This window comes from Trichomycterus rosablanca, chromosome 6 (genome assembly GCF_030014385.1).
Source record: "Trichomycterus rosablanca isolate fTriRos1 chromosome 6, fTriRos1.hap1, whole genome shotgun sequence".
Taxonomy (NCBI): domain Eukaryota; kingdom Metazoa; phylum Chordata; class Actinopteri; order Siluriformes; family Trichomycteridae; genus Trichomycterus; species Trichomycterus rosablanca.
Window position 1 is genome coordinate 19,720,326 of NC_085993.1, and position 25,012 is coordinate 19,745,337.

Genomic DNA, 25,012 nt, shown 5'->3' on the forward strand with positions numbered 1-25,012 from the left:
GGACTGAGAATAGCCCACTAACCAAAAATATCCAGCCAACAGCGCCCCGTGGGCAGCGTCCTGTGACCACTGATGAAGGTCTAGAAGATGACCAACTCAAACAGCAGCAATAGATGAGCGATCATCTCTGACTTTACATCTAGAATGTGAACCAACTAGGTAGGAGTGTCTAACAGAGTGGACAGTAAGTGGACATGATATTTAAAAACTCCAGCAGTGCTGCTGTGTCTGATCCACTCATACCAGCACAACACACACTAACACACCACCATGTCAGTGTCACTGCAGTGCTGAGAATGATCCACCACCTAAATAATACCTGCTCTGTAGCGGTCCTGGGAGTCCTGACCATTGAAGAACAGCATGAAAGTGGGCTAACAAAGTATGCAGAGAAACAGATGGACTACAGTTAGTAATTGTAGAACTTGAAAGTGCTTTTATATGATAAGTGGAGCTGATTAAATGGACAGTGAGTGTAGAAACAAGGAGGTGGTTTTAATGTTATGGTTGATCAGTGTATTTCTATTCACTACTTAATCCTAAATAAGGATGGTGGACCTGATAGCTGGCCACACACACAAAAACACACACAAAAACACACACACACTCACACACTCACAAAGCAGTCAATCCACCTTTGCATGTTTTTGGAATGTGGGAGGAAACAGAAGTGCCAAGAGAAAATATCGTGAACTGTGGTAGGAACAGAACCCAGGGCTCCAGAACCCATAGTGCTGTGCCCCCGTCATGTTAATTTAATGACGAAATAACTGTTCAGGTGCTTTTGGTTTGAACTATCATAATTACAGAGTAGGTACAACCTAAATCATGTCTGGTTTTAAACCTAAAGTTTAAAAGGTCATCCTTAACCCTTCAATTTGCAGGTTCGTTCAGTAAAAGTGTGCTTTAAAAGCGGACATACTGTATGTTTGAAGAATAATTTGCCGTGAAGCCATTCATTGAGCCTGGACGCTAGAAAAAAGAGCCTTTCACACACATCTGTGCTTGACACTTAGCCAGAGGAGGAAGAACCGGTAAGGTGAGGGAGGATAGAGGCCTATTGTTAGTTTTAAGGCCCTGTGTCAGCTGTGCTTGGCCTTTCTGATATCTCTGTACAGCTGGTGTGTCTCAAGAATGAAGAGGACACAGAGAGACACAGCTGTGCACTGAACATCCTAGTATGTTTTGAAACAACAGCGTACTGTCTGGATTCGGGTATAATAAAGTACATACTGTATACTTATCTACATTACCTTCCTGACAAGTTGTATTTGTGACAGTTTTATTTGGGGCTGTGTTTAATTAAAACAGGCTAAATTATTTTAAACCATTTGCTTTGACATTATGCCTAACAGTTTACATGCCACTGTGATGTCTTTTATGGTTTATTAATACCTTGTTCCAAATAGAGTTCGAAACACTTTAGTTACATCTCCAAGTGCACACTTGGTGAGGGGAGGTCAGGCTTTATGGTGCTGTAACGCAGTGCTGGAGCAGGATGAAGTGTAAAGGTAAGAATTAGGGATAAATCTTTAACACTACATGAAATACAAAGAAGCCTGACAGGATTTCACTAACTGCTAACATTCACGTAAACAATTGTAAGCATACCTTAGGATATATGGACAATTTGCACCAACTTTACAATTTTAATAAACAATATCTGTTTTTATTTATTAAATCTACAACATTGTCAATCCATGCAAGGTACTGTATTGCTTTTTAAATATTCTTTTTACATTACTTTTTTATGTCTTCTCTTGTTTTAAATGCTAGTTGCTAACATAATGCATGTCAGTATTTTATATCTAATGTAATACATGTCCATTCAAGTTTCTATATAATTTTGTATCTGGTACAATAACAATAATAGGAGCATTAGTGTATATATTCTTATGAACAATATATACAGATATACACTGATCAGCCATAACATTAAAACCACCTCCTTGTTTCTACACTCACTGTCCATTTCATCAGCTCCACTTACCATATAGAAGCACTTTGTAGTTTACAATTACTGACTGTAGTCCATCTTTTTGTCTGCATGCTTTGTTAGCCCCCTTTCATGCTGTTCTTTAATAGTCAGGACCCCCACAGGACCACTACAGAGTAGGTATTATTTGGGTGGTGGATCATTCTCAGCACTGCAGTGACACTGACATTGTGGTTGTGTGTTAGAGTGTTTTGTGCTGGACTGAGAATAGTCCACCAACCAAAAATATATCCAGCCAACAGCGCCCCATGGGCAGCGTCCTGTGAGCCATGATGGTCTAGAAGATGAGCAACTCAAACAGCAGCAATAGATGAGCGATCGTCTCTGACTTCTACAACGTGAACCAACTAGGTAGGAGTGTCTAATAGAGTGGACAGTGAGTGGACACGGTATTTAAAAACTCCAGCAGCGCTGCTGTGGCTGATCCACTCATACCAGCACAACACACACTAACACACCACCACCATGTCATTGTCACTGCAGTGCTAAAAATGATCCACCTCTTAAATAATACCTGCTCTGTAGTGGTCCTGTGCGGGTCCTGACCATTGGAGAACAGCATGAAAGCAAGCTAAAAAACTACAAAGTCAAGGAGGTGGTCATAATGTTATGCCTGATCGGTGTATAAGTATAAATATAGAAATAAAGATATTTTTATAGTTAAATATATATAATACAATAGATTGGTTATGGGTATAAGTATATACAATAGGTATATATAGGGATAAATATTAAGTAGGTATGAATATAAGAATGGAAATATCAAAAAGGAGTATCTAGGCTTGGATATTTAAAAATATATTAACCATTTTTTAATTGTTTTGCATGGCTTATTATTATGGCAAGGTTTAGACTGAGTGAGAAAGTGTCATAAAGCTTTGTTACCATAGGGGAACAGCATTGCAACACCAAGTCTTTGATCACACAGTGATAAAACTACCTTTCACTTAGCCATCCATAAAAGGTTCAACATGAGCTCATCACAGATGACCTTCAGGTGCAAGTGGTTCAGCAACTGTGCACAAAGCTAAGTCAATAATGACATGCTTCAAAGGGTTTGGTGTGGAAGAACTGCCTGAACTGATCTCTGACCTCAACACCACTGAACACCTTTGGGATGCATTAGACAATTGATTTCCCAAACCCATTCAAACATCAGTGCCTGAAAGCTCCCAAGGTATCTGAGGACAGTCAAATTAAACCGTTGAATGTAAACATACTGTGTATTTGTAGTGATTACACCACTATCTTAGTTTAATTACTTATTTTAAAACGTAATGTTTTATTAGGATAAAACATGAGAAAGTACTTTACCATGTTATTGTGGAGTGTTTTCAGGTGTTGCATATAAAGGACAAGAAAACACATAAAACATTTGGCTCACACAGCAGTACATTAGTACAGTCTATTATTTTAGAAAAAGAAGCGTGCGGATTGAAATAACAAAAATGGTTTTCAAATGTGATGTGCATTACCGATTTGTTCCCACTTGTTAAATATTCCACTAATAAATATTATAATTTATATATTACCTATCTATTTAAATATATATTTTTAATATGATGATTTTCACCATGAATGGTTAATAGTACATACTGTACACCAGCTAGTAGTTTGTTCTGTCTGTAGCAGAATTATACACAAACCCTCTTGTGAGTCAAAACATTTCGGAAAATGCCATAAAAGCAAGAATCTGTAAGTTGTTCAATCCTGACTCTTTATTTAACTGACAAAACAACAAGAAAATGACTTCTATTGTTTTGGCTGACCAATTGATTGTTTTTGTAAATATTAACAATTCAGAATTTGATGTCTAAAGCACACTCAAAAAAGTTGGGATAGAGGCAAAAGATCAAACGTAGGGATGTAACGATACACTCTATCCACGACGCGATGCGATTCACGATACTGGGTTCACGATACGATTTTTTCAAACGATTTTTTAGACAAGACAAATTATGACAAAGTTTCCTTTGATTATTTCTCTTAAAAAAGAAAATAAAATACTGTATTTGTGCTTATCTTTTATTTATCTAAATAATGAATGCCCTTTTATCTGAGGTAGGTGCACACTATGCGAAACATTTTTGAATTAAGCCCAATTTGGATGAAAAAACACGAATTTGGCAACCAGGCGAAGTGAATAGCACCTACGCACTCTGCTGTTTAAAGTGAATATCGATTTATTTTACATGTCAAATTGATTTGAATCGTGGAATTTTTTAATCGGTTATTAACTGTATTGTGGTGCATCGTTACATCCCTACTTAAACATTTATAGAATATTCCAATTAAAAACATTCCACAATACATTTGATTCCCTCACTGATAGGTGAAGGTATCATGATAAAAAAAGATCCCCAAAAACTTCGTCTTTGCAAGCACAAATGTTCCACTTTGTACCAAACTTTGAGAGAATTATCAATCAGTAAAAAAAAAAAACATATTCTAATGCAAAACTGCAAATAATGTAGGTCTTTACCACCTGCTGTACATAATAGTGTGAAAGGTTTAATGAAATCTGGAGAGATCTCAGTTTGTGTAGGGCAAAGCCAGAAACCACTGGTGATTGCACATAGCCTTCGAGGCCTCAGATGGCACTGCGTGAGAAATGGCCATTCTACTGTGTTAAATAAAGTCACATGGGCTTATGACTACATTGTAAATCCTTGTGGTTTAACACAGTCCACCACTGCATCAAAAAACATACCTTGAAAAGCACTTGAATAGTTTAAATCGTGTGTTTTGTTGCATCTGTTTTCTTCTAAAATCTGTCAAAAGTCAAGCAGCTTTATTTTTGGAATTTTTTGTCCAGTTTCAATCACTTGCGTCTGATCACATTACTTGAAAAACAGCACCTCAGTGATGGCCACCCTTGGTGCACATGTGGTACTTGAAATACATTATACACTAAGCTGGTGAATCCATATAGGTCAGTAATCATAAAATTACCAAAGTTACCAAAAGTTGCTAAAGGATTTTCAGTATACAGTATATTGCAATTTATAAGATGTAGGATGTCCATTTGTAATTTATTGCATTTCAGTATTAAACATCGTACTTATATTTAAATGACATGTTAAAGCTTATGGTACGATTCTCAGTTTATAGTGAAGCATTCATAAGCAGTACATACAAAACGACTGTGTGCAGGATTACCTGCTCTTATTCAGCTATGTAAACACATCAGGCTCAGTTTTGGACCCTGTGAGAAATGTGTGCAGTGCTCCGAGTGGGTGTGCCAGCTCTCCTACAGGTTCTTCAGGTTTTCTGTACTTAGAGAAAGACAATTCATCTAGTTTCACAGCCTGACATGAGAAAGTATGTGAGACACTGGATCTCCTCTTTGACAAACTAAGACAATTACTTTAGGTGTGTGTCATAAAAGGAGAAACTAAATCCGGTTAAAGGAAACGTGTGTCCAAACTTTTACAATACTATATATTGTATAATGTTACAGTGTTCAGTACTTCTTTAAACGTCTGATTCAATTTATATACTCGAAATAATTCGCATTCAGAGATTAAAGAAAAACATTTAAGACAGATTTTTACAATCAGCAAGGTGGTGTAGCAGCCTAATAAGCTGGGAGAGTGGCCTGGTTGGGGAATGAATAACTATGATAGTTTTGAAAGAAAAAATAGAGGCGCCCAGGTTGCACAGTGGGATATTCCGCTAGCACACCAGTGCAGAGTTTTTGAACTCCTCGGTTTGAAAGTCGGCGTTGCCACCGGTCAGCTGGGCGCCATCCGGTAGACACAATTGGCAGTGCCTGCAGCAGATATTAATTGGCCACCATATCTGCAGGGTGGGGGCCAGACTATGTGTGGGGTGGGATCTTCATGCGCTGTGTAAGGGGCGAGAAGAGGAGGGCTGTGCACATGTTGGAAGAGGCGTGTACAGCAACGTGCTCTCCTCTGATGCAATCGGGTATCCCTCAGCAGCGGAGGACAAAATTGAGTGCGCTAAATCTGGAGGAAAATGGTGAGAAAATGCATTTAAAAAGATATAAATAAAGAAAAAAAAAATGGCACAATTTTTAATACTGAAATATAAAACACACCCGTAAATGCATGCCTCATACTTTAAAATTTTAGACATGCAAAAAACAGACATTTAATGACTGAATTAACTAATTAAAACAAATTGGAGGGGGTGCTCATGCGGCACAGCAGTAATTCATGCTAATTCATGGGATGCAGGGTTCAAATCCCCAGTGGTAACATCGGGAGTCTACATACAGACATTATAACTATGTCTGAGGGGTGATGGCTGTGGCCCCACAATGTATTGTGTTCAGTCCAGGGGTTACTGCAGTGCTGCCAGCGATTCTGGGGAAGCCGAATCTATACCGCAGCCCTGATCAGGATAAAGTGATGATAAAACATGGAAAAAAATTATTGGGTCATTAAGAGATCATGTGACCAATAATCATGAATTGTTTCCTCAATGAATGGTAATTCTTAGAAAATTATTTAATCATTCATTCTAAAAAAAATTACTAATCTGCTTAACATCGTTCTTTGAATTTTTAGTAAAGACTTATTCAGTTTTAGACCATGTGGTGGTTCTCACCTTTTCTATGTTTTAAATAAGAAAATGTTAAGGCTTCTTGACATAAATAAATGCTACATGGATTAAGTTGGTCAATTTTTTTTATTCAAATGAATTTTCATTCAAATGACTAAGAACCAGCTTAACAAATTGGATTACTATATATTACACGCTTTTCAAAAACATAGAAAATTCTCTCTAAAACTGACAAAAGTAACAAAGTCTATATACAAAATTCACATATACATAAAAGTCCATAGGAATGGCATACAGCAGGTCTTTGCTAGCATTATTAAAAGCGGTCGGAATATTGAATACAATTTGTATGACTTTAGTAAGCCAAAAAAATTGAAAAAAACCCAAAACTCTAGTATGACAAAAATGTTTGGGCTGTATGTATAGCAAAATATTAAAGTATCAAAGTTTCAATACCTAGTAGAGGCCAATGCAAAGTCATTTGTAAGGCTTCAGGACATGATTCACATACACATGATCTGTGCTAGCCATCAGTAACTTGGCTTGTAGCTGATCTGTGTTCATCAAGCACATCAACAGCAACTCAAAAATCTGCAGATTAGTCCACCGCTAATAAAATATATACAGTGGGTGTACAGAGTAAAACAGAGTATTTTAAATAATGGAAAGGTTGCTGTAAATAATTCAGCAAGTAGATCTAAAGCTAACCCTGGAACACAATACTGAATAAACTGCTATTTGCAGAGTCATAATCAAAGCCCTTATGAGTCAAATGTCTATATAAAATCTTAGTAAAAATGACATGTCCTCTAGAGAACTTCAGTAGCAATATATAGATTACCATTGAAAGTACTGTTAACCAGAACAGACTGCGAAAGCTCCGTGCGGGATTCTTCACACGACAGAAACCAGCTGGGTTCAATCCTTCATATATATTGTTTGCGTCGGATTTATGATTGCAATAATCTTCCGTGGTTTTGGAGGAACAGTCCGAGCTACTTGGATGGAACATCACTTCTTGAGGTCTAATTGCTGACATATTTACAAATCCTCAAAACATTTCACAACAGGTATTTCTCAGGGCAGTTCCAAGTCCTAGAACACAAGTGCTGGAGCAACATACATGAAAACAAGTTGCTCTTTTAAAGTGAGGTCCTTAAAGCCTGTTTGAAAGCTGTTCTTTGATTAAATGTGCACCAGGTCCACTTCAAGTGAAGTCAGTTGTGCACCTTTCTTGTCTGGTAGCGTTCTTTACAATACTGGTGCTTTTACGTCCTTGAAACGTGTCAGTCATTCAAACAGTGCAGGGAACTGATCAGAAAAAGGCACACAAGAGCATGAGGATGAGCTTGCTCCCAACTACACTATAGTTCCAGGCTTGGAGTCTTCATGCCAGTAAAGTGTCTGATCTTCCGAGTCAAAACTGTCCACTGGGCTACTGAGGTGGGAATCCATTTGGTTTACATCTATGTACGACCTGAAACAGAAGAGACAGATGTATAACTTGCATCTAGAATTGAATCCAGCTGAGTTATGACCAAATTACACTTGTCCACATTAAGATTTTAACCCCGGTTGTTCACATAAAATTAAAGAAAATATGAAAAAAAGAGACGGTGAGCTATAATTTTTGTTTTACAACAAGCCATCTTCTATACTTAAGAGCAACAACTACAGCAAGACACTACAACAGTCAATTGTAAACTATCACAATACATATCACACTTTTTGTCAGTTGATTACTATTTTTCATTGCCGGTATCAGCATATATATATTTATAGAGTGTAACAAGATGTTGCAAGCCGTATATTTAGGGGTCACAAAGGATAATTCTGTTTTGCATATCTGAATTTGCACAGTTTTACGCCAGATGCACTTGCTGAACCAGAATATAAACATAATATAATTATTATATATGAAGTAATAGTGATTAGTATTAAATTAAATCTGGCTTGTAAAGACAGCCCTATCATTTTTGTGGCATAAAAATGGATTATAAATATAATATGTGCAGATACATTTATTTGGATTTTGTTGTACCTTCAGTAGACACTTCTATACAAAGAAATTCTGTCATTCTGTTTAGTGACTTTTAAGCGTTTTTTTTTTTTTTGAATGTTTATACTGTCATGATATTAAAGTGTTCACTTCCTGGGCAAACAAAACCGTCTGAGGCGAGTTTGTGTGTGTATCAGCCATAACATTAAAACCACCTCCTGGTTTCTACACTCACTGTCCATTTTATCAGCTCCACTTACCATATAGAAGCACTTTGTAGTTCTACAATTACTGCCTGTAGTCCATCTATTTCTCTACATACCTTTTTAGCCTGCATTCACCCTGTTCTTCAATAGTCAGGACCCCCACAGGACCACTGCAGAGCAGGTATTATTTAGGTGGTGGATCATTCTCAGCACTGCAGTGACAATGACATGGTGGTTGTGTGTTAGTGTGTGTTGTGCTGGTATGAGTGGATCAGCCACAGCAGCGCTGCTGGAGTTTTTAAATACCGTGTCCACTCACTGTCCACTCTATTGGACACTCCTACCTCGTTGGTTCACCTTGTAGATGTAAAGTCAGAGACGATCGCTCATCTATTGCTGCTGTTTGAGTTGGTATATTATGGTAAAGTATGGATATTTTTGATTGGTGGACTATTCTCAGTCCAGCAGTGACAGTGAGGTGTTTAAAAACTTTAACAGCATTGCTATGTCTTATCCACTCATATGAACACAACACACACTAACACACCACCACCATGTCAGTGTCACTGCAGTGCTGAGAATGATCCACCACCTAAATAATACCTGCTCTGTAGTGGTCCTGAACATTGGAAGCATGAAAGGGGGCTAACAAAGCATGCAAAGAAATAGATGGACTACAGTCAGTAATTGTAGAACTACAAAGTGATTCTATATGGTAAGTGGAGCTGATAAAATGGACAATGTGTAGAAACAAGGAGGTGGTTTTAATGTTATGGCTGATGTACAATGACAGTAGTAATTTTATTATTTGTAATAGCAAAAATAACCTAGTGCTGAATTTTGGAGAACATTGGAGGTCATTTAAGTTATCTGAGGTCAATCCCAATTGTTTGGACAAATTAAAGCTGTGTTATAGCATCTCTGGATTTAAAGGAAAGTGAATTTGGAACTTAGTAATGTGTAACATTTGAATATTTTTATGGGACACTATATGCATGTCAGTTATCGGCCACACAGATCACAGAACAACGTGGTCAGTTAAGTGTGCATCCCTAGTCTGTAGAGAATAGGGGTATTCCACAGTAAACAAGGTTTGTAGCATGTTCAGGTCATCCCAAGGCTGAATGATTTGATAAGATTTATGTTTTACACCCTGTAGTGTCTTGCCATAGAAGAACTCAATTGCTCTTACAGTACGACTTTTTTGTACGGGTACGGGTTTTTGAAACATCACAAAGATGAGAAACAAAGCGAACTGTTCTTGTGCACATACCACAAGGGTTTGTTTAATACAGGGTTAAAACATTCTCACACTTGACGCACACTGAAAACAATCAAGTCAAAACTTGCACACACAGACACGTCCATCTTCAAAAAAAAGACACCACCCATTTAGATGAATACCAGACACATAGGACCCTCCCACCACCAGTGAGCACGCAAATCTATCCAGCAGTGCACAGTAATAAACCAGAGCTACCAGACAGGTTTGATGCGACAGGAAAACGAGGGTTAGGAGGAGTGACAACGGTTGATTAAGCACACAGGTTAGAAAGTAGGTAGACAGTGTTGGCGGTTTTTAGAAGCAGCTCACCACATTGTTTAGTGCAAGCAGTCGCACTAGCACTGAGTATAATAATAATCCTGGTCATAACCACTGGCAACAGCACCAGGCATGTCTAAAGTTCCTGGAACTGGGCTCCTCCTTGTAAACGGAGGCGGAGCTCTGTCCAAGAGACGGCCTGAGGGCGGAGCTAGAAGACCGGGCTGGCGGCTGGCATGAAGAGGATGATGGTTAGTCAGATAAAGCAGAAAACAGTGTGTGCCTTTTCTTCACACAAAAACCAGGTATATGTAAGATGGTTACAATGTTCTGCTCGAGAAACACAGACATGTAACAAAAGCCATGCAGGTGTTTGCTTTCACAGCAGGACAAAGCCAAAAATACCACGAAACTGCAGCATGAAGCACAAACAAGCAACCAAACACAACAAAAACAACAACAGGAAATGGACGACTATTAAATGCTGTTTTACTTACTATCAATGCCTATATTAAGCAAAGTAGCTTGATTAGTAACCATTTGAGTTTTGAAGCGGCCACAGGGATGCAGATTGGAGCCTGAGCGCTCCACTCAATAGCGGGGAGTAGAGGGAGGAGAGAGGAAGGAGTAGGAGGAAGAATAAACACGAGAGGAGAGGGGAGGAGATGGGTAGTGCCAGGAGGTTTTGGAGCAAGGACTGGAGGCACGTCTATAAGAAAGAGAGGATGGAATAGAAGGGATGGGAGGCATTGTGGCGTTAAAAAACAGTCTAAAGCACTGTTGAGTTATTAACCTTAATTACTGCTTATTAACTAGTAAAAAATTTTCAATGCATCCAAGTATGTCTTTACTCAATCAGGTAAATTAGGGTGGGTAGAAAGAGTATTGAATATAATAGAGTAGAAATGAGTAAAATAAAAGAATAACAGATTGAGGAAGGATTATTTAGAGAACAGGTTTACATTTTAAACTCATTGTAGTGGTTAAAACTACTCATACAAACACCTAGTATTAAAAGCACATTTATTCATCTTCAGCAGACCCTGTATCATGATCAGTGAGGCAACTGATCTGGATCTTTTTTTTTTTTTATTACATTTAAGACAATTAGCACACTGTTATCCAAACAGCTTGTAATTGTGACAGAACACAGGGCCTCAACAGGGTCCCAACAGTGACAACCTGGCTGTGGTGGGACTTAAACTAGCAACCTAGCACTGCCCAAACATATCTGAAATATAACATAATATTTGAAAGTAAGGGAGTAAACAAAGAAGGACGCTATCCACTGGCAATTTAAAATAAATTTGGAATATACACTTTTGGTGGAATATTTCAGAAACACACGTAGCTGTTTAGTAAAAAATTCAAGAAAAGATTTCTAACAAGTTTGTAAACGAACACACAATAATGAAGCTTGTAAAACCAAGAGGAAACAAAATGTTCTGGATAAACTGAGCTTGCTGAAAAATGACCTATTCCAAAGCAATACACATTAATATGAAGTCCTCCCACTTGCAGCTATGATAGCCTCTTCTTTTCTGAGAAGACTTTAAGTGTTCCTGTTGCCAGTATGCACCCCTTCAACCAAAGCGCATTTGTAAAGTAAGGCACTGATATCGGACACAGAAAGGCACCAATTCATCCCAAAGGTGCTTAAAGAGATTTAGATTGAGCGGTTTGGTGTAGAAACAAAACCCTGACCTCAACCCTGTTAATCAACTGCAATGAATCTATTAAAAAAGGCTAGACACCTTGATTAGAACAGATTATGTATGGACTATTTAGATAGGAATTAACACTGATCTAGTGAATCTTACCTGCTGTGTGGAGGCTGGGGCATTGAGTTGTAGCTGTAAGCGTGCTGTGGGTGAAAACCCATGCTGTATTCTGATAAGCCCACATTCAGGTGACCCCGCCAGTTACTTGCATTTGCAGCATACGGGGGCACTGGGAAAAAAGAATAATAATGTAGTTAAAGGCTGTAAAGAAGGTAAATATGGCATGCTGTAACAGAAGATGATTTACACAGATAATGGAGTTATTTCTTAGTAGACCTTAAAGGTGCACTATATTAATACTAAGCATTAATCCATTAAGAGCAGCTATTCAAATCCCAAATATGCAAGCAAAATGTCATTACAATTAACCGTAATAGCAGAGTAGTGCTATTAAACAAAGACTATAACATAACTATATAAACATAGTATATACAATCTGATTTCTCAGTCAAAACAGGTTTTAAATGAAGTAACACCAATAAAGACAAGATCTTCATAATCCATTTACCCATGTGACAGGGTGTCTCCCTGACAGCAGGTGTGTCAGCAAATAATTGTTCAAGCAAATGTAGCTTTTTTGTTTTACAGTTAAAAGACCAGTTATGTTAACAACCAATCTTGGTCAATCTAACACTGCCCAATCCCACACACACTTTCCCAATGTAGACACAGCCAATCCCCCAATCTCATTTGCATCCTTTGCTGAATTCACAACTACAGGCCAGCAGCATTCGGTCACTTATTTTCCCTGGCCACTGGCAGATTTCAGAGCTTTATCGAGTACAGAGGAGCACACTACACTCTCTGTATTCTTCTGTTGCTTGTGACAGCACCTTAACCTGACAGTAAGCATCACTGTTGCAATTGCAGAGAGGTGACACTTCTAGAACAAGACCAATTTTGTAAGGTTCTTAGCCAGGTCATGACTCTACAGTGTTGTATTAGCTCATTAGAAGGCCCCGGAAAAGCACTTTTTGGGCAATAGTTTACATTTAGCATGAATATGAATTGTACCATTACAGCAAAAGCATGACTAATGAAAAAGTCAAAGAAATAGAAAAACATAAATGCTTACTTGATGCATAGTTGCTATGCTCATTATAACCATAAGGAGATGGTGTCATCCTGTATGACATGTTGTGCTGGGATTCTCTTTCATAATCATAGCTCATCTGCTTTGGAGCTGCGTTACGGTTATACCAGCCTTGTAAGTGCTCAGTCACCACAGCCCTCTGCATGGACTTAGCCACACTTTCGTTCCTTGACGGTGGCCGGTGTCTTGGTTGCCTCAGTGTAGCATAAAGAGTCTGGTTCATGTCCATCTCGTGATGCCCATAGTCCCTGTATGGCTCGGGTGTGTGATAAGCCATTGTATGGTATGAAGGATTGACACTATATTGCCCCTCTGTGTCATCTTCATATGCATACCTTCCATTTGTGTACACATCTTGCTGGCAGGGGTATCCAGTGACGTAGTATGCATTTGTGGTGGGCCTGGTAGTTTCCTGGTAGGCGTAGCATTGGGAATCCTGCTGAGTCAAGTTGGGCATGCTGCCCGTGTTGCCGTAGACGTTGCCCTTCTGCCTGAGGCAGCGGCTTCGGGCACGTGAGTGGGTGCAGTATTCTGTGCTGGACTGGCTGGTGAGCGATGAGCCGTCATCGAGTAGCTCAGTGCTGTTGCTGCGTCGAGCAGTGGGGCCGATGGTAAACACGGGCTCCGGACCATCACATTCTGATGAGAAGAGTGACTGAGACTCTAGACTGCCGCTTCGCTGGCGGAAGTGCTGAGGAGAGTCCTCCTCGGCTCTGTATATGCACACAATTACAAAGAGTTAAAAAAAGTAACCAAACCTAACTATGACATAGGCAGATGTACTGGTTTCACATCTGTGCTGCTAAGATGCTTGTTTGATGCATTGATTTTTTTTGTACTAATAAGCATGTACTGATTTTTAAAAGTAATTATTTCTTAAGAGGTTGGCTGACATAAGACATTTGTGCAACACCCATGAAAAGTACTTCACTGAACTTTCTAGTTCTTATTATACCTTAATGGCTCAGGACAGATTAAGACAGTTACATTAACATTTTTTAAACCAGCCCTAATGGGCCACGTTCGTACAAAGCTTCAAGCTTTTTCGTGCTTCTAGCACATTAAATTCTTATAATGAAGGGCTTAAAATTAACATTCTTTACAGTTATCATTTCTATTAGTTTGAGTTTACTCATTTATTATTAGATAATAAAAAACCTATAATAAAATAAACTTAAATTAGAATTATAATCATGAAAATCATTTGATATTTGATCTATGATTTTTCAATGACCAAAAACCAACACACACACGGGATCTCAAGTGGTTTAGCAGGACATTACACTAGCCCAATGCTACTGAGATCCGAATGTCAGACATAATTGGATGTCACAGAAGATGGTAAAACAATTAAATATGTAGCCACTGGCAGATTTTACAGATTTTAAGAGGGTTAATTTGAGTTTGTTAAGCTGGTTTAAAATGAATGTGAGTTTAAAGAGACAGGTGGAGACTTGTAAAGAGCTGTTTATGAAATCTTGTAACATGCACAATGTTGAAGACTGCAGTACCTGAGCTGGATGCTGCTGTGGGCACTGCGGGTTAGTTGGGGTGTGGGGGGCATGCTGCGGGAGTCCCGTGCTTGTCTGCATGGAAGGTAATAGGGGCTACTGTGTGTTGATAAGACATCTTTGTGGATGAAGGGGTAAGATTCATGGACTTCGGGATAATGTAATCTATAAAACAGAGAAAAACATTCTGGAGTGATCACTTACTGGAGGAAATATGGAAAAAAAAAAAACTAACAGCTGATTGTTTTTGTGCCTTAACTGTGAACAGGATCAAAATAATCCCCCTCACTGATAACACACTTTAAACTCACAGATAACACATTCTTGTATAACAATCTTACAAACTGTTGTATGTATTACAAAGCCATTATCTCACTAAACTTCTAATTGGGCTGCTATTGATTTGCATACATTGCTATCAAATCTCAAAGGCCAGATTCACTACAACCCTAGAAAACTACTCTCCTGCCTCCTTTATGTTTTTTTTTGTTGTTGTAGCAATCGCTCTGCTTTACTCCTCCGGCACTATTTTTAACACACCCAGTGTGTAAGGTAGAGCTTTTAAAGGAATGCACTGCTGGTTTCTGGCAAGCTTTAACAAGATAGAACAAGCCTCAGCTAACACAAGTCACAATAAAGAGGCAAACACTGCTTGAGTGAGGGGTACGAGAAAAGACGTCTTACCTGTCAGAATTGTGCTGGTCTTCGGATGGTCTGCGATCTGAGTCTACAGGACGCTGGGAATCCTGTACTGAACGTGAACGCTGCTGTTGCTGCTGCATGGCTAATGCCTCATCTAGGGTTCAAAAAAATGGAAATGGCATCGGTTAAGCCGAGCAAGGTGGCTATAGATAGCAGAACCAATATATCATTGTGTATTAATTCGAACACTACATAACATGTTCAGATTTATAACTGACCAAACTGAAACTGTGTGTTTAATATAATCTGTAATGTGACAGTGAATTGATTTATATGTAGACTGAAACGCCAACCAGTCTTAGATTTGGCCAGTTATCTAACATTAATAAAACTCTATTACCCATGTGATCAAACAAACATGTTGAACATTGTTCTCATTTTATGTCCCTTCAATTAAAGCTAGTGTTTAAACACATACATGATATTTGCAGAAATGTTTTTCATTTTTCAGTGTCCTGTATAAAACTGTATTAAGGTCGAGTCAAACCCTGATTTTAAATGCAAAATGTCGTTCATTTAAACGACTTCTGTAATTTTAGGACGCAGATGAAGGACCTGGTTTTATCGCTTAAATTAATTTTAACTGTTGTGACACCTGAGTGTTCTAGTTCTGAAGATCTTTAACATTATAAATTGTCCTTCATCAGCTAATATTATCTGAAAAATATTCCTGGGGTGTCCTTATGATTATCGCATATCTAAATGATTAGTACTACACTCCATCATAACACACAGAATGATGCAGTATAATATATCACACGAAGAAAGCTCATTATAAATACAGGTACATAATATTAATAAACTTGCCAGTTTTTATTCTGTACTCATTAATTTCATTCTTGATGTCTTGGAGTTTCCTCTTAGCATCCAGATAATTGCTCCTTCGTTTCTTCTTTACGGTTTTAGTGATTTCTGTATCGTTGGCAAGCTTCTCTGCAGCTTCTACGATCTTCTGTTGAAGAGCGAACCGACTTTCTAAGTTTCTTAAGTGAGGGTCCTGAAGGCAGAGCAAATTTATTTACAACAGTGTGAGAATTTATATCAGAAAGTGGTGCTGTATGACTAAATTGAAAGCAAATATGGCTGTGTCACATACTGCATTATAAGGGAAAAGATCATCCAGTTTGAAGGCAGTTCCTACACGTCTTCTTACTGCAGGAGGCTTCTCTCCTAAAGCTAAAGGGTATTCTTTAGGTAATTTACCAGTCAGCTCCTGAGAAAAAATACAATGTTTTTTTTTTAAATTTGTTTTCTCTGAATGACATTTTTATCGAACAAAAATGCAATTTAAAAGAAAAAGTTAAATCAAAGCACTTACTGCTTCTTTTAGACAAATGGTCTTTAGCTCATTCAGCTTCTCATTCAGAAGATCCTGAAGGCTTTTTTCTTTCTTCTTTAGCTTAGCGAGCTTCTCTTTCTTTAGCTCCTCACTAACCTCAGAATCTGCAGAATCTAAAGCCACAAACAACCTTAATTGTAGCTACAAGCTCCAGGTAAATAATGATGACATTTGGTGACGTTTAGTTTTATTTTATTACCTGCTGAGACCAAGCTTCCATTGCTGGCCATGATGAGCTGGTCTTTGCTATCCATGCTCACCATCTTACTTTTCCTTGGGGCTCCAGAATCTGTAAGGTCCATGGCAATGTCTCCCAAACTCTTAGCTGTGGTCATTTTAGCCTTTAGATAAAGAGGAAAGGGGGTGAGAAAAGAGAGTGCAGGCCATCATTACATCATGCTAATTATATCTGAATTGCTAAAAAAAAAAAAGTAATTGAGCATCAATCAAGCAGGATACTATTTTTGGACTACCAAAGTCTGCTTTATTACCAAAGATCTCCAGCTAGTCCCTGAGAGATTAGAACTAGCATGCTTTCCCTAAGCTCAAACACATAGGCACTGAACAATTTGGCACTAAAGAATTTCAGGCATCCAGTCCGCCTTTTTAAATGTATATTCGTGATAAGATATTAAACTTGTGCAATGTTCCCAAAGATCATACCTTTATTAATAAAAATATTATTATAACACACTCCTCCACACAGTCAGGCTTGCCATTTGCCCTCCCCCCTTCCGGAAAACAAGGCATGCAAGGCAATTTATTGCAGCGCAACACACACTCATACATCACTTACTCCTAGAAACAATCTACCATCTGCATGCTTTTGGGAGGTGGGAGGAAACCTGAGCACCCAAAGAAGTAAAAAATGGACTTGCAAAACTCCCTACAGAATAAAACTAGGGTGAGGATCAAACCCTGGTCACCAGGACCCATGTTGTTGATTCGGAGCCACACTACCAGCTGCACCACCATGCACCCTCAATTACAAATACTGTATGTAATGTATCAATTTGTTTTTAAACATTTTCATAACAATAATTTTCATCACTATGATGTCAGGTGGTGCAACCCCATAAAATGTTTTTGAGGAACCGACAGTTACATTTCTAAAAATACAAATTTAGCCAAAATAGTATACCAATATACTTTGATTTCGGATATAAGATATTTGTATATACTATCAAACAACATTGTTGTGTTCATATGATCATAAGGAAACTGGTCGCTTGTTTTTATCAATGACTGACACATAATAAAGGCATGCACTTTGCAAATACTAGGAAAACGACAGTAAACAACCATCAAGAATTTAAAAAAAATCGCAAGAACTTAAACTATGAGAAGTGTATTACAGGCTGCATGTTATACTTCAGCATGAAACCTTTGGGTAGAAAGTCCTTCTACAGTGCTTATGTGCATACACAGCAAAGGAGAGGTAATAAAATAATCTAATATTAAGAACTTTTGGATGCCAAAATTAGTAACAGCATTTCACTGTGATACCTTAGGAATGTGTACACATCAAGAACTGCATAATTGTAAAACAATGCAGAGTGACTGATGTAATTAATGCATACTGATAACTTACTTTGCTTTGTTTGCAATCCAGGTAGAACTGATGCTGACTGATGGCCATAGCCCAAATAGTTTTAATCAGTGAGTGGCTGGCATACCACGCATGGATAGTTTGCCCAGACTGGCCGAAAGTGGATTTAGAAGTCGCCTTTCTGTGAATTAACACACATAGTATGACGTTTAGAGTTAGCAAGGAATCTTTGTCACAACACAATATAAAGAAACATAATAGTCTATTTGTAGGTATTACAATCTGCTATTTGACAGGAAGTATGATGCAAGACAGTAATTTTGCAGTTTGCAAGTTTGCAGTAATGTCACTTGTGTTTACACAACTCCAGCCCCTATTATATCAAATGCTTTGGTGTGGATAGCAGCACTGACCTTGGTGCTAGAAAATTACAAGAAAATGTATATGCCTTGTGGACAATACACAACTTCCAAAAACTTTGCTGTAGGAAAGAGGTAGCTCAGTAGTTAAGGTACTGGACTAACAACCGGAATGTTGATGGTTGCAGCCCCACATCTGCCAGGCTGCCATTGCTGGATCATTACTAATTCACGACTGCTAAATGCTGTAAATGTACTTTATACACTATGCAACTTTTTCTATTAGACTTCCTGTAATCATAGGAAAGGTTGTTGCTTGTTTAATCTATCACTAACACATGGCCAAGGCATGCAGTTTGCTCATGCAAAAACCAAAACCACTAGAAATGTATGACAGGCTAGATGGTATACAGCATGAAAATCCTCCTATAATGCTTACATGCATACACAGCATGGGTGCAAATAAAATCTAAAATTAAGAATGTTTTGGATGCTAAAATTAGTAACGAAATTTCAACTGATGCATTAAAAAATTTACACATGAATTGCATTACTGTAAAACAATAAAGAGTGACTGATGTATCTAACTGATACTGATGGCTTTGTTTGCAGGTAAAACTGGTGCTGGCTGATGGCCATAGCCCAATTCCAAATCTGTTCTCAGCTGTAGTGGGTTAGCACTAAACAAGTGGAGGCTTGGAGACTTTTCTGAATTTCATCAGTTATTGGTATTTAAGTATAAAAACACAAGTGTGGACTGGGCTTACAATACAGATGCTCACTCTATGACTACACTGTTGGTTGTACAGCATTAAAATATTTGCCTTATTAAATACTAGTTATGTCAGATGTGAGCAAAAGAGCATCCAATCAGAAAGCAGTAAAGGAGAAGAAGCATTTTCCAGTGCTGCAGTCTTTATCTGCATGAACAGGCCAATGCAAATCAACTGTCAATGCAAGTCTTCAAATAAATGAGGAGTAATAAAACCTGTTGGAGGGACAGTGAGGACATACAGAACATTAGAACATTCTCTTGAACAGTGCTCTTGTGGACATGACCTAATACGCCATTAATTTTAATGATAAAAAGGCTTTCTGTCATCAGTTTCTGACAGAACGCACTCTGTCGAAATCCACATCTGTATAAATATGTTACTAAAGCATATTTTGTTTTAAATTTTACTTTAAGTTCATCTAGGTGTTTAGAACCTTGTACAAACTCAACCCTGACTTCCTGTTTCTCTAAGGTAGAATATGTAGTGAGTCATTCACTGATATGGAAAAGATTACAAGCATCATAAATAAAGTGCCTTCCAGTTGATAAATCAGTGCTGGTTAATTTGGTGAAAGATTTGCAATGTCTCGGAACTATTTTGTTTCAGAGGCAACAGGAACATATCTATATCTATATCTATATATATATAATTTATTTTACTATACTCCAGTCCTATAGCCTAGGTCAAGAGTGGAGTCAAGAAAAGTAGACCTGGAGGCCTGTTGGATCTGAAAGGATTCAGTATCTCAGTGGTTAATATACTGTACTAGTAATCTGAAGGTTGCCGGTTTAAGCCCCACCACTACCAGGTTGCCACTGTTGGGCCCCTGAGCAAGGCCCCTAAGCCTCAATTGCTCAGTAATTGTGTTCACTCATAACTGTAAGTCGCTTTGGATAAAAGTGTCTACTAAATGCCGAAAATGTAAATGTAAAATGTACAGTTATGTAGGCATTATAAAGTTATCATAAATGTAAGTACTTAATGCATGTGTCTAAATAATTGTAATGTGGCTTGATTAAAAAGTTTTTTAAAAAATTCATTAATTAAATAAGAAATTACCCTTTCTTTGCAAAAATTGTGTCAACAATTGCGGATCTTACTGTAAGAGGTAAAAGGATAAACCATAAACATTTTTATTTTGAGGTGTATGTAGACATGTTTTACAAGCTTTAACAGCAAGTTCTCTTTTTATCTATCATATCAAGTAAACAAAAAAATAAATTACAGGCATCTCTGGCTTCATTCCAAACAGCACATTAATGTATTGACAACCAATAGTGACAAATTAACACACCACTATTGGCACTGTTCATATTTAAACACAACATGTACAGTATGTACAGTTAGTACACAGTTTGAGAAGCAAGTTTCGAAGTAACGTGAAACAGAAATTGCTCCCAAATACACGACTAGAACAAAACCAGGAACTGAGACCTGTGCCTTTTATTTCTGACTGATACCAAGAACTCCTTGAGAATGCAGCTCTAAGCGCCTTCAGGCTATAATGTGTTAATTCTTTTCTCACCTTCGAGGGTCGTTGACCTCAACGGCAAATTTCTTCTCACGAAAATATAAATTCTCCAACTGCTTCCAGTAAAAGCTCTACAAAGACAGAGATGTATTTATTGTACAGGAAAAGTCACAGGTAAAGCCACTGGGAAATTAGGTTACACTGATGTTTGACACACTGCTGATGTAAAACAAATATTTACATCCTTTTATGATGTGCTTGCAATGGATAAAGTCATGTGGTTGTTTATATTTGCAGTATAAAGCTAAGTGGCATAAGCAAAAAAGTGTCCATATCAGGTTTGTTCCATCAAGCTGATTTACCTTCTGTCCTGCGTGGTACAGACGTGACAAAAGTTGTCCGGCTTGCTTAGACTTAAGTCTTTTAAAATGTTAGGAGAGAAATAACCCAAACCCTAGCACTGCACAGCCTTTTTGTCTTTAAGAAAACAATCAAATGTGAGTGTTCCTCTTTAGAAACATAGTAACACAGGGGCAATCCAGTGGGAAAATAACATGCCAGCAAACTATCGATACATTTAGCTAGAAGCAAAAGACAAAAGTCATCCACAAAAGGGTCAATTTAATAAACTGGTGCTATACTAAACTACATGAGACAAGCTTCAGTCAAAACCACCGCTGTTTTGAAAATCTGCCCTAAAGCAAGTGAACTAAAAACAATGTTATGGATAAAACACATTACAACATCTGCTACTGATAGACCTGACAGGGTTGGAAAAGTTTACTGGGAACACATCGCAGCTCTTCCAAAGTCTAAACAGCTACAGCACAGTGAGTAACAGCTATCCATGTGTCGATACGCCGGATGACAGAGTACCCAGAAGAGGGCGAGTCAGGTGGAAATACTAGCAGAAAATTCACCAACAAGGAAATGCAAAACTACAGCTCTTTCATCTAAACTTAAGTAATGATTATTACAACGATGCAAAGCATTAACAAGTGCACACTTTTTAAGACCAAACACTTGCCTGAAAACATGTGAAACACACTTGGTATAAAACTCTTTAAAAAGACAACGTTGCGTAGCAGGTAAAATTTAAACACAGCTCTTACCAGTAAATGTAGTTGGCCTGAAAAAAATCCCCGGCGTATTGAAGAGGTTTCTGTAGCACCATACTCAAATTTCCTACAGGGCTGAAGTGTCTCCAAACAATACGCTCTTGTCCGCTCTCGGAGAGAGCAAAATGTGTTGCAAGAGTTTCAGCTGAATGAGTCCCTCCCTTACACTCCCCAGTGTGTGACATCACGAGCAACTCGCTCTGACCTAACCCACCTTCGACAGGTTTACAAGGTTCGGTTGAATACACATTTCTCAGCCCCTCCCTTCCGTCTCTCCGTCTGTCTCTGACTAATCCTACGCTCATTCTTTCAGTCCATTTAACACTTGCTCTCTCTTGGGCTTTAACTTAGTGGTCTGGTCAAACCAGATATACTGGTTAGTCCCACTCACACGTTCACACACTACCTTCAACCTACAGAGCGTTTGGTTTATCTCCAGCAGGAATTAGATTTTCATTTTGGTTTCCAGTGTGCAGCAGTTTCAGAACACCCTTCAGTAGCCACTCATTAAGCCTTTTAAGCTCAGGGCTTTATTTCCTGGTGATTTTATTTCACACTCCGAATTGCAAATACTACCTCCAGCAGATCGGGAGGCAATAACCGCCAGACCCTGCTGATGTTTCCCAGGGCAAATATGCAGAGAATCCTCTAGATACATTTAATCATTAATCGCTGACCATGGCCCCCTTGGTGAAAACAAGATAGCCTTTTCTCACAGCAGCTATAGCACTGCAATGTGTCTCACCTCATGTCAGAGGGTTCCCAATATTACTACCTCTCAGTATCTCAACTGCATGCCACATTATACTGATAAACTCTACAGGCATGGTATTAAGATAGGATAAGAAGTAGACGATACATAATACAGGTCATAACTGTAAGAAAAAAGAAAACAGATTTCTTTCAACGCCCGACACGATTAAAATGTAACTTAAGCTGATAACTGTCATACAATGACACAAAAATGATTTAAATGTATATGCTGTTAACATGCATAAAGTAGTAATATATATATAGTTTTACAAAGGTAACAATACACAAGAATAAAAAAATACTCAACAATTCCTGAGGGAAATAAAACATTACAATAATCAGATTACTGGGTTTACATGCACTGTAATCTGATTATGGAAAACATTTGTGTTTACACAAGTCAGTAATCTGATTTCCTAGTTGTTTATAACTGTGGTGAATAATAAATTGTTATAGTTTTACAGTACAGTAAAGTAAAATAACTTTTCTTAATATAGTAATATTTACTGCACCTATGACTAATTTTAAGCTATGGACAAAAAGCTAAAAAATATTTTGCATTAAGGTCAGTTTGTAATACATTTTAAGAATAGTATTTAACAACTACAATTAATTACTAAGGTTCTTTAATAAAATATGTTCCTTTTTGTTATTTTGTTCGATAGTTACTGATAAATGTGTATGTGGTGTTTTGAAACTAACTGTTGATTGTTAAATGATCTAAATACATACACATGTAATGTAAGATTGTACACATTGTAGTCCATTTATATTCATAGTACTGTACATTTTGTTTATTTCTTGCTGACTGGTTAAAAACTAATTAACTAATTGTTATTAAAGTTAAAAAACTGATCCTTAATTGGATAAAATCTGTAGTTGCTTTTTATCTTTAATCCACTTTACTGAGGGAGTGTCTGAAGTCACATGACTGAAAATGTAAAATATATAAAAAGTAAATGCTGTTGAAACCACTGGTAAACACTACATAGTATGCTACATCAATCAGCACCATAACCAAGCTACGAATGATGCCTATGTCTGGCCAGTAGCAACGTATGGATGTGAAACCTGGACACTGAATGAGGAAGTGAGACACATTCAGGCTTTTGAGAACAAGTGCATCAGGAAATCAGAAATCTCATGGAGGAAGATAATGACTAATAAACAAGTTTACAAAACGGACAGAACAGAAAAGGAGATATTGAACCACATTAAGTCCTGCAAGTTATGGTACATTGGGCATGTTATGAAGCTCCCACATGACAATAATTACTGGTGGCAGCTGTAGCCTAGTGGTTAAGGTACCGGTTCAAGTCTCACCACTGCCAGGTTGCCACAGTTGGGCCCTTGAGCAAGGCCCTTAACCCTCTATTGCCTAGACTGTCTGCTAAATGCCCAAAATGTAAAATGTCATTGTAAACATTGAAGGCAGGACTCGTGGAGGGCCCAGAATGGAGGACCCATTATGACGTAGATTGCATTATCAGGGGCAAGTCTCCTACATGATATGAGACAGAGCATTGGAGAAAGTTGACCCATCTGTGCAGCCAACCGTCGCAAAGTGATGACAGCATAGTAACATGATGCTCTCCAACTAAGAATTTCATACAACTCAAACATGCACAGTTGCCAAAAGCTCAATAGTTGGAATACTCCACAAAAATCTAAATTGCTTGAATTAGGATGCTATTTACATCACCATTTGATGATGTAATCAGATTACTACAAGAACCTGACCTTAATCAGATTATTAGTGTGCATGTAAACACACTTACCGTTTTATAGCCCAGATGATCAATAGTTCTGGACCCCAAGTAAGTTTTCAACCATCCTCTGACATTAATTAGCAGTTACATAAAAAAAGTTCTGACCTCCTTTTGGAATGAATTAGAAGTCTTTTACAGTCGTATTGTAGGGTGCAACTCCATATTGTTGTTAATTTATTACATTGTAGGTTTATGAAATTCGGCTGATTATTGTGGCAAATCATAGGATCACATAATAAGATCACATAATTCTAACTGACTCAAAGAAGATAAAGATCTCTTTTGTAACACATGTAATTTCTGCAGAATTCTCAGCAATGGTTGTTTCCATATAACAACAGTTTCCTGTAGACCAGGTAGATCACTTATTCAGACACCTTCACTTGACTGGGCATATTAAGTAGATGGCAAAAGTCAAAGGCACCCAGACCAGAGCACTTCTCACAATCTCATAATAGGGGATTAGCTTCCAGACTTCATCCAATTAGTCTGTCTCTGACAAGCAACTTAAATTAAA

The 25,012-nt window shown here is 37.9% G+C and overlaps 1 protein-coding gene across 3 annotated transcripts in view; it reads right to left on the reverse strand.

The window, feature by feature from the left end:
* Positions 1–6,684: 6,684 nt before the first annotated feature.
* frmd4ba (FERM domain containing 4Ba) overlaps positions 6,685–25,012 on the reverse strand; it is a 91,531-nt gene continuing 73,203 nt past the window's right edge. For 2 of the 3 annotated variants that reach the window (XM_062997540.1, XM_062997539.1), the window contains exons 12-22: positions 20,910–20,986; positions 18,292–18,430; positions 16,900–17,041; positions 16,680–16,813; positions 16,458–16,574; positions 16,169–16,358; positions 15,344–15,455; positions 14,660–14,824; positions 13,131–13,861; positions 12,095–12,224; positions 6,685–8,003 (exon numbers count right to left, since the gene is read on the reverse strand). In XM_062997540.1, the coding sequence (XP_062853610.1) occupies positions 7,886–8,003; positions 12,095–12,224; positions 13,131–13,861; positions 14,660–14,824; positions 15,344–15,455; positions 16,169–16,358; positions 16,458–16,574; positions 16,680–16,813; positions 16,900–17,041; positions 18,292–18,430; positions 20,910–20,986 (2,055 nt within the window). In that variant the 3' untranslated portion in view covers positions 6,685–7,885. The remainder of the gene's footprint in view (positions 8,004–12,094; positions 12,225–13,130; positions 13,862–14,659; positions 14,825–15,343; positions 15,456–16,168; positions 16,359–16,457; positions 16,575–16,679; positions 16,814–16,899; positions 17,042–18,291; positions 18,431–20,909; positions 20,987–25,012) is intronic. The other variant, XM_062997541.1, reaches the window with a different exon arrangement.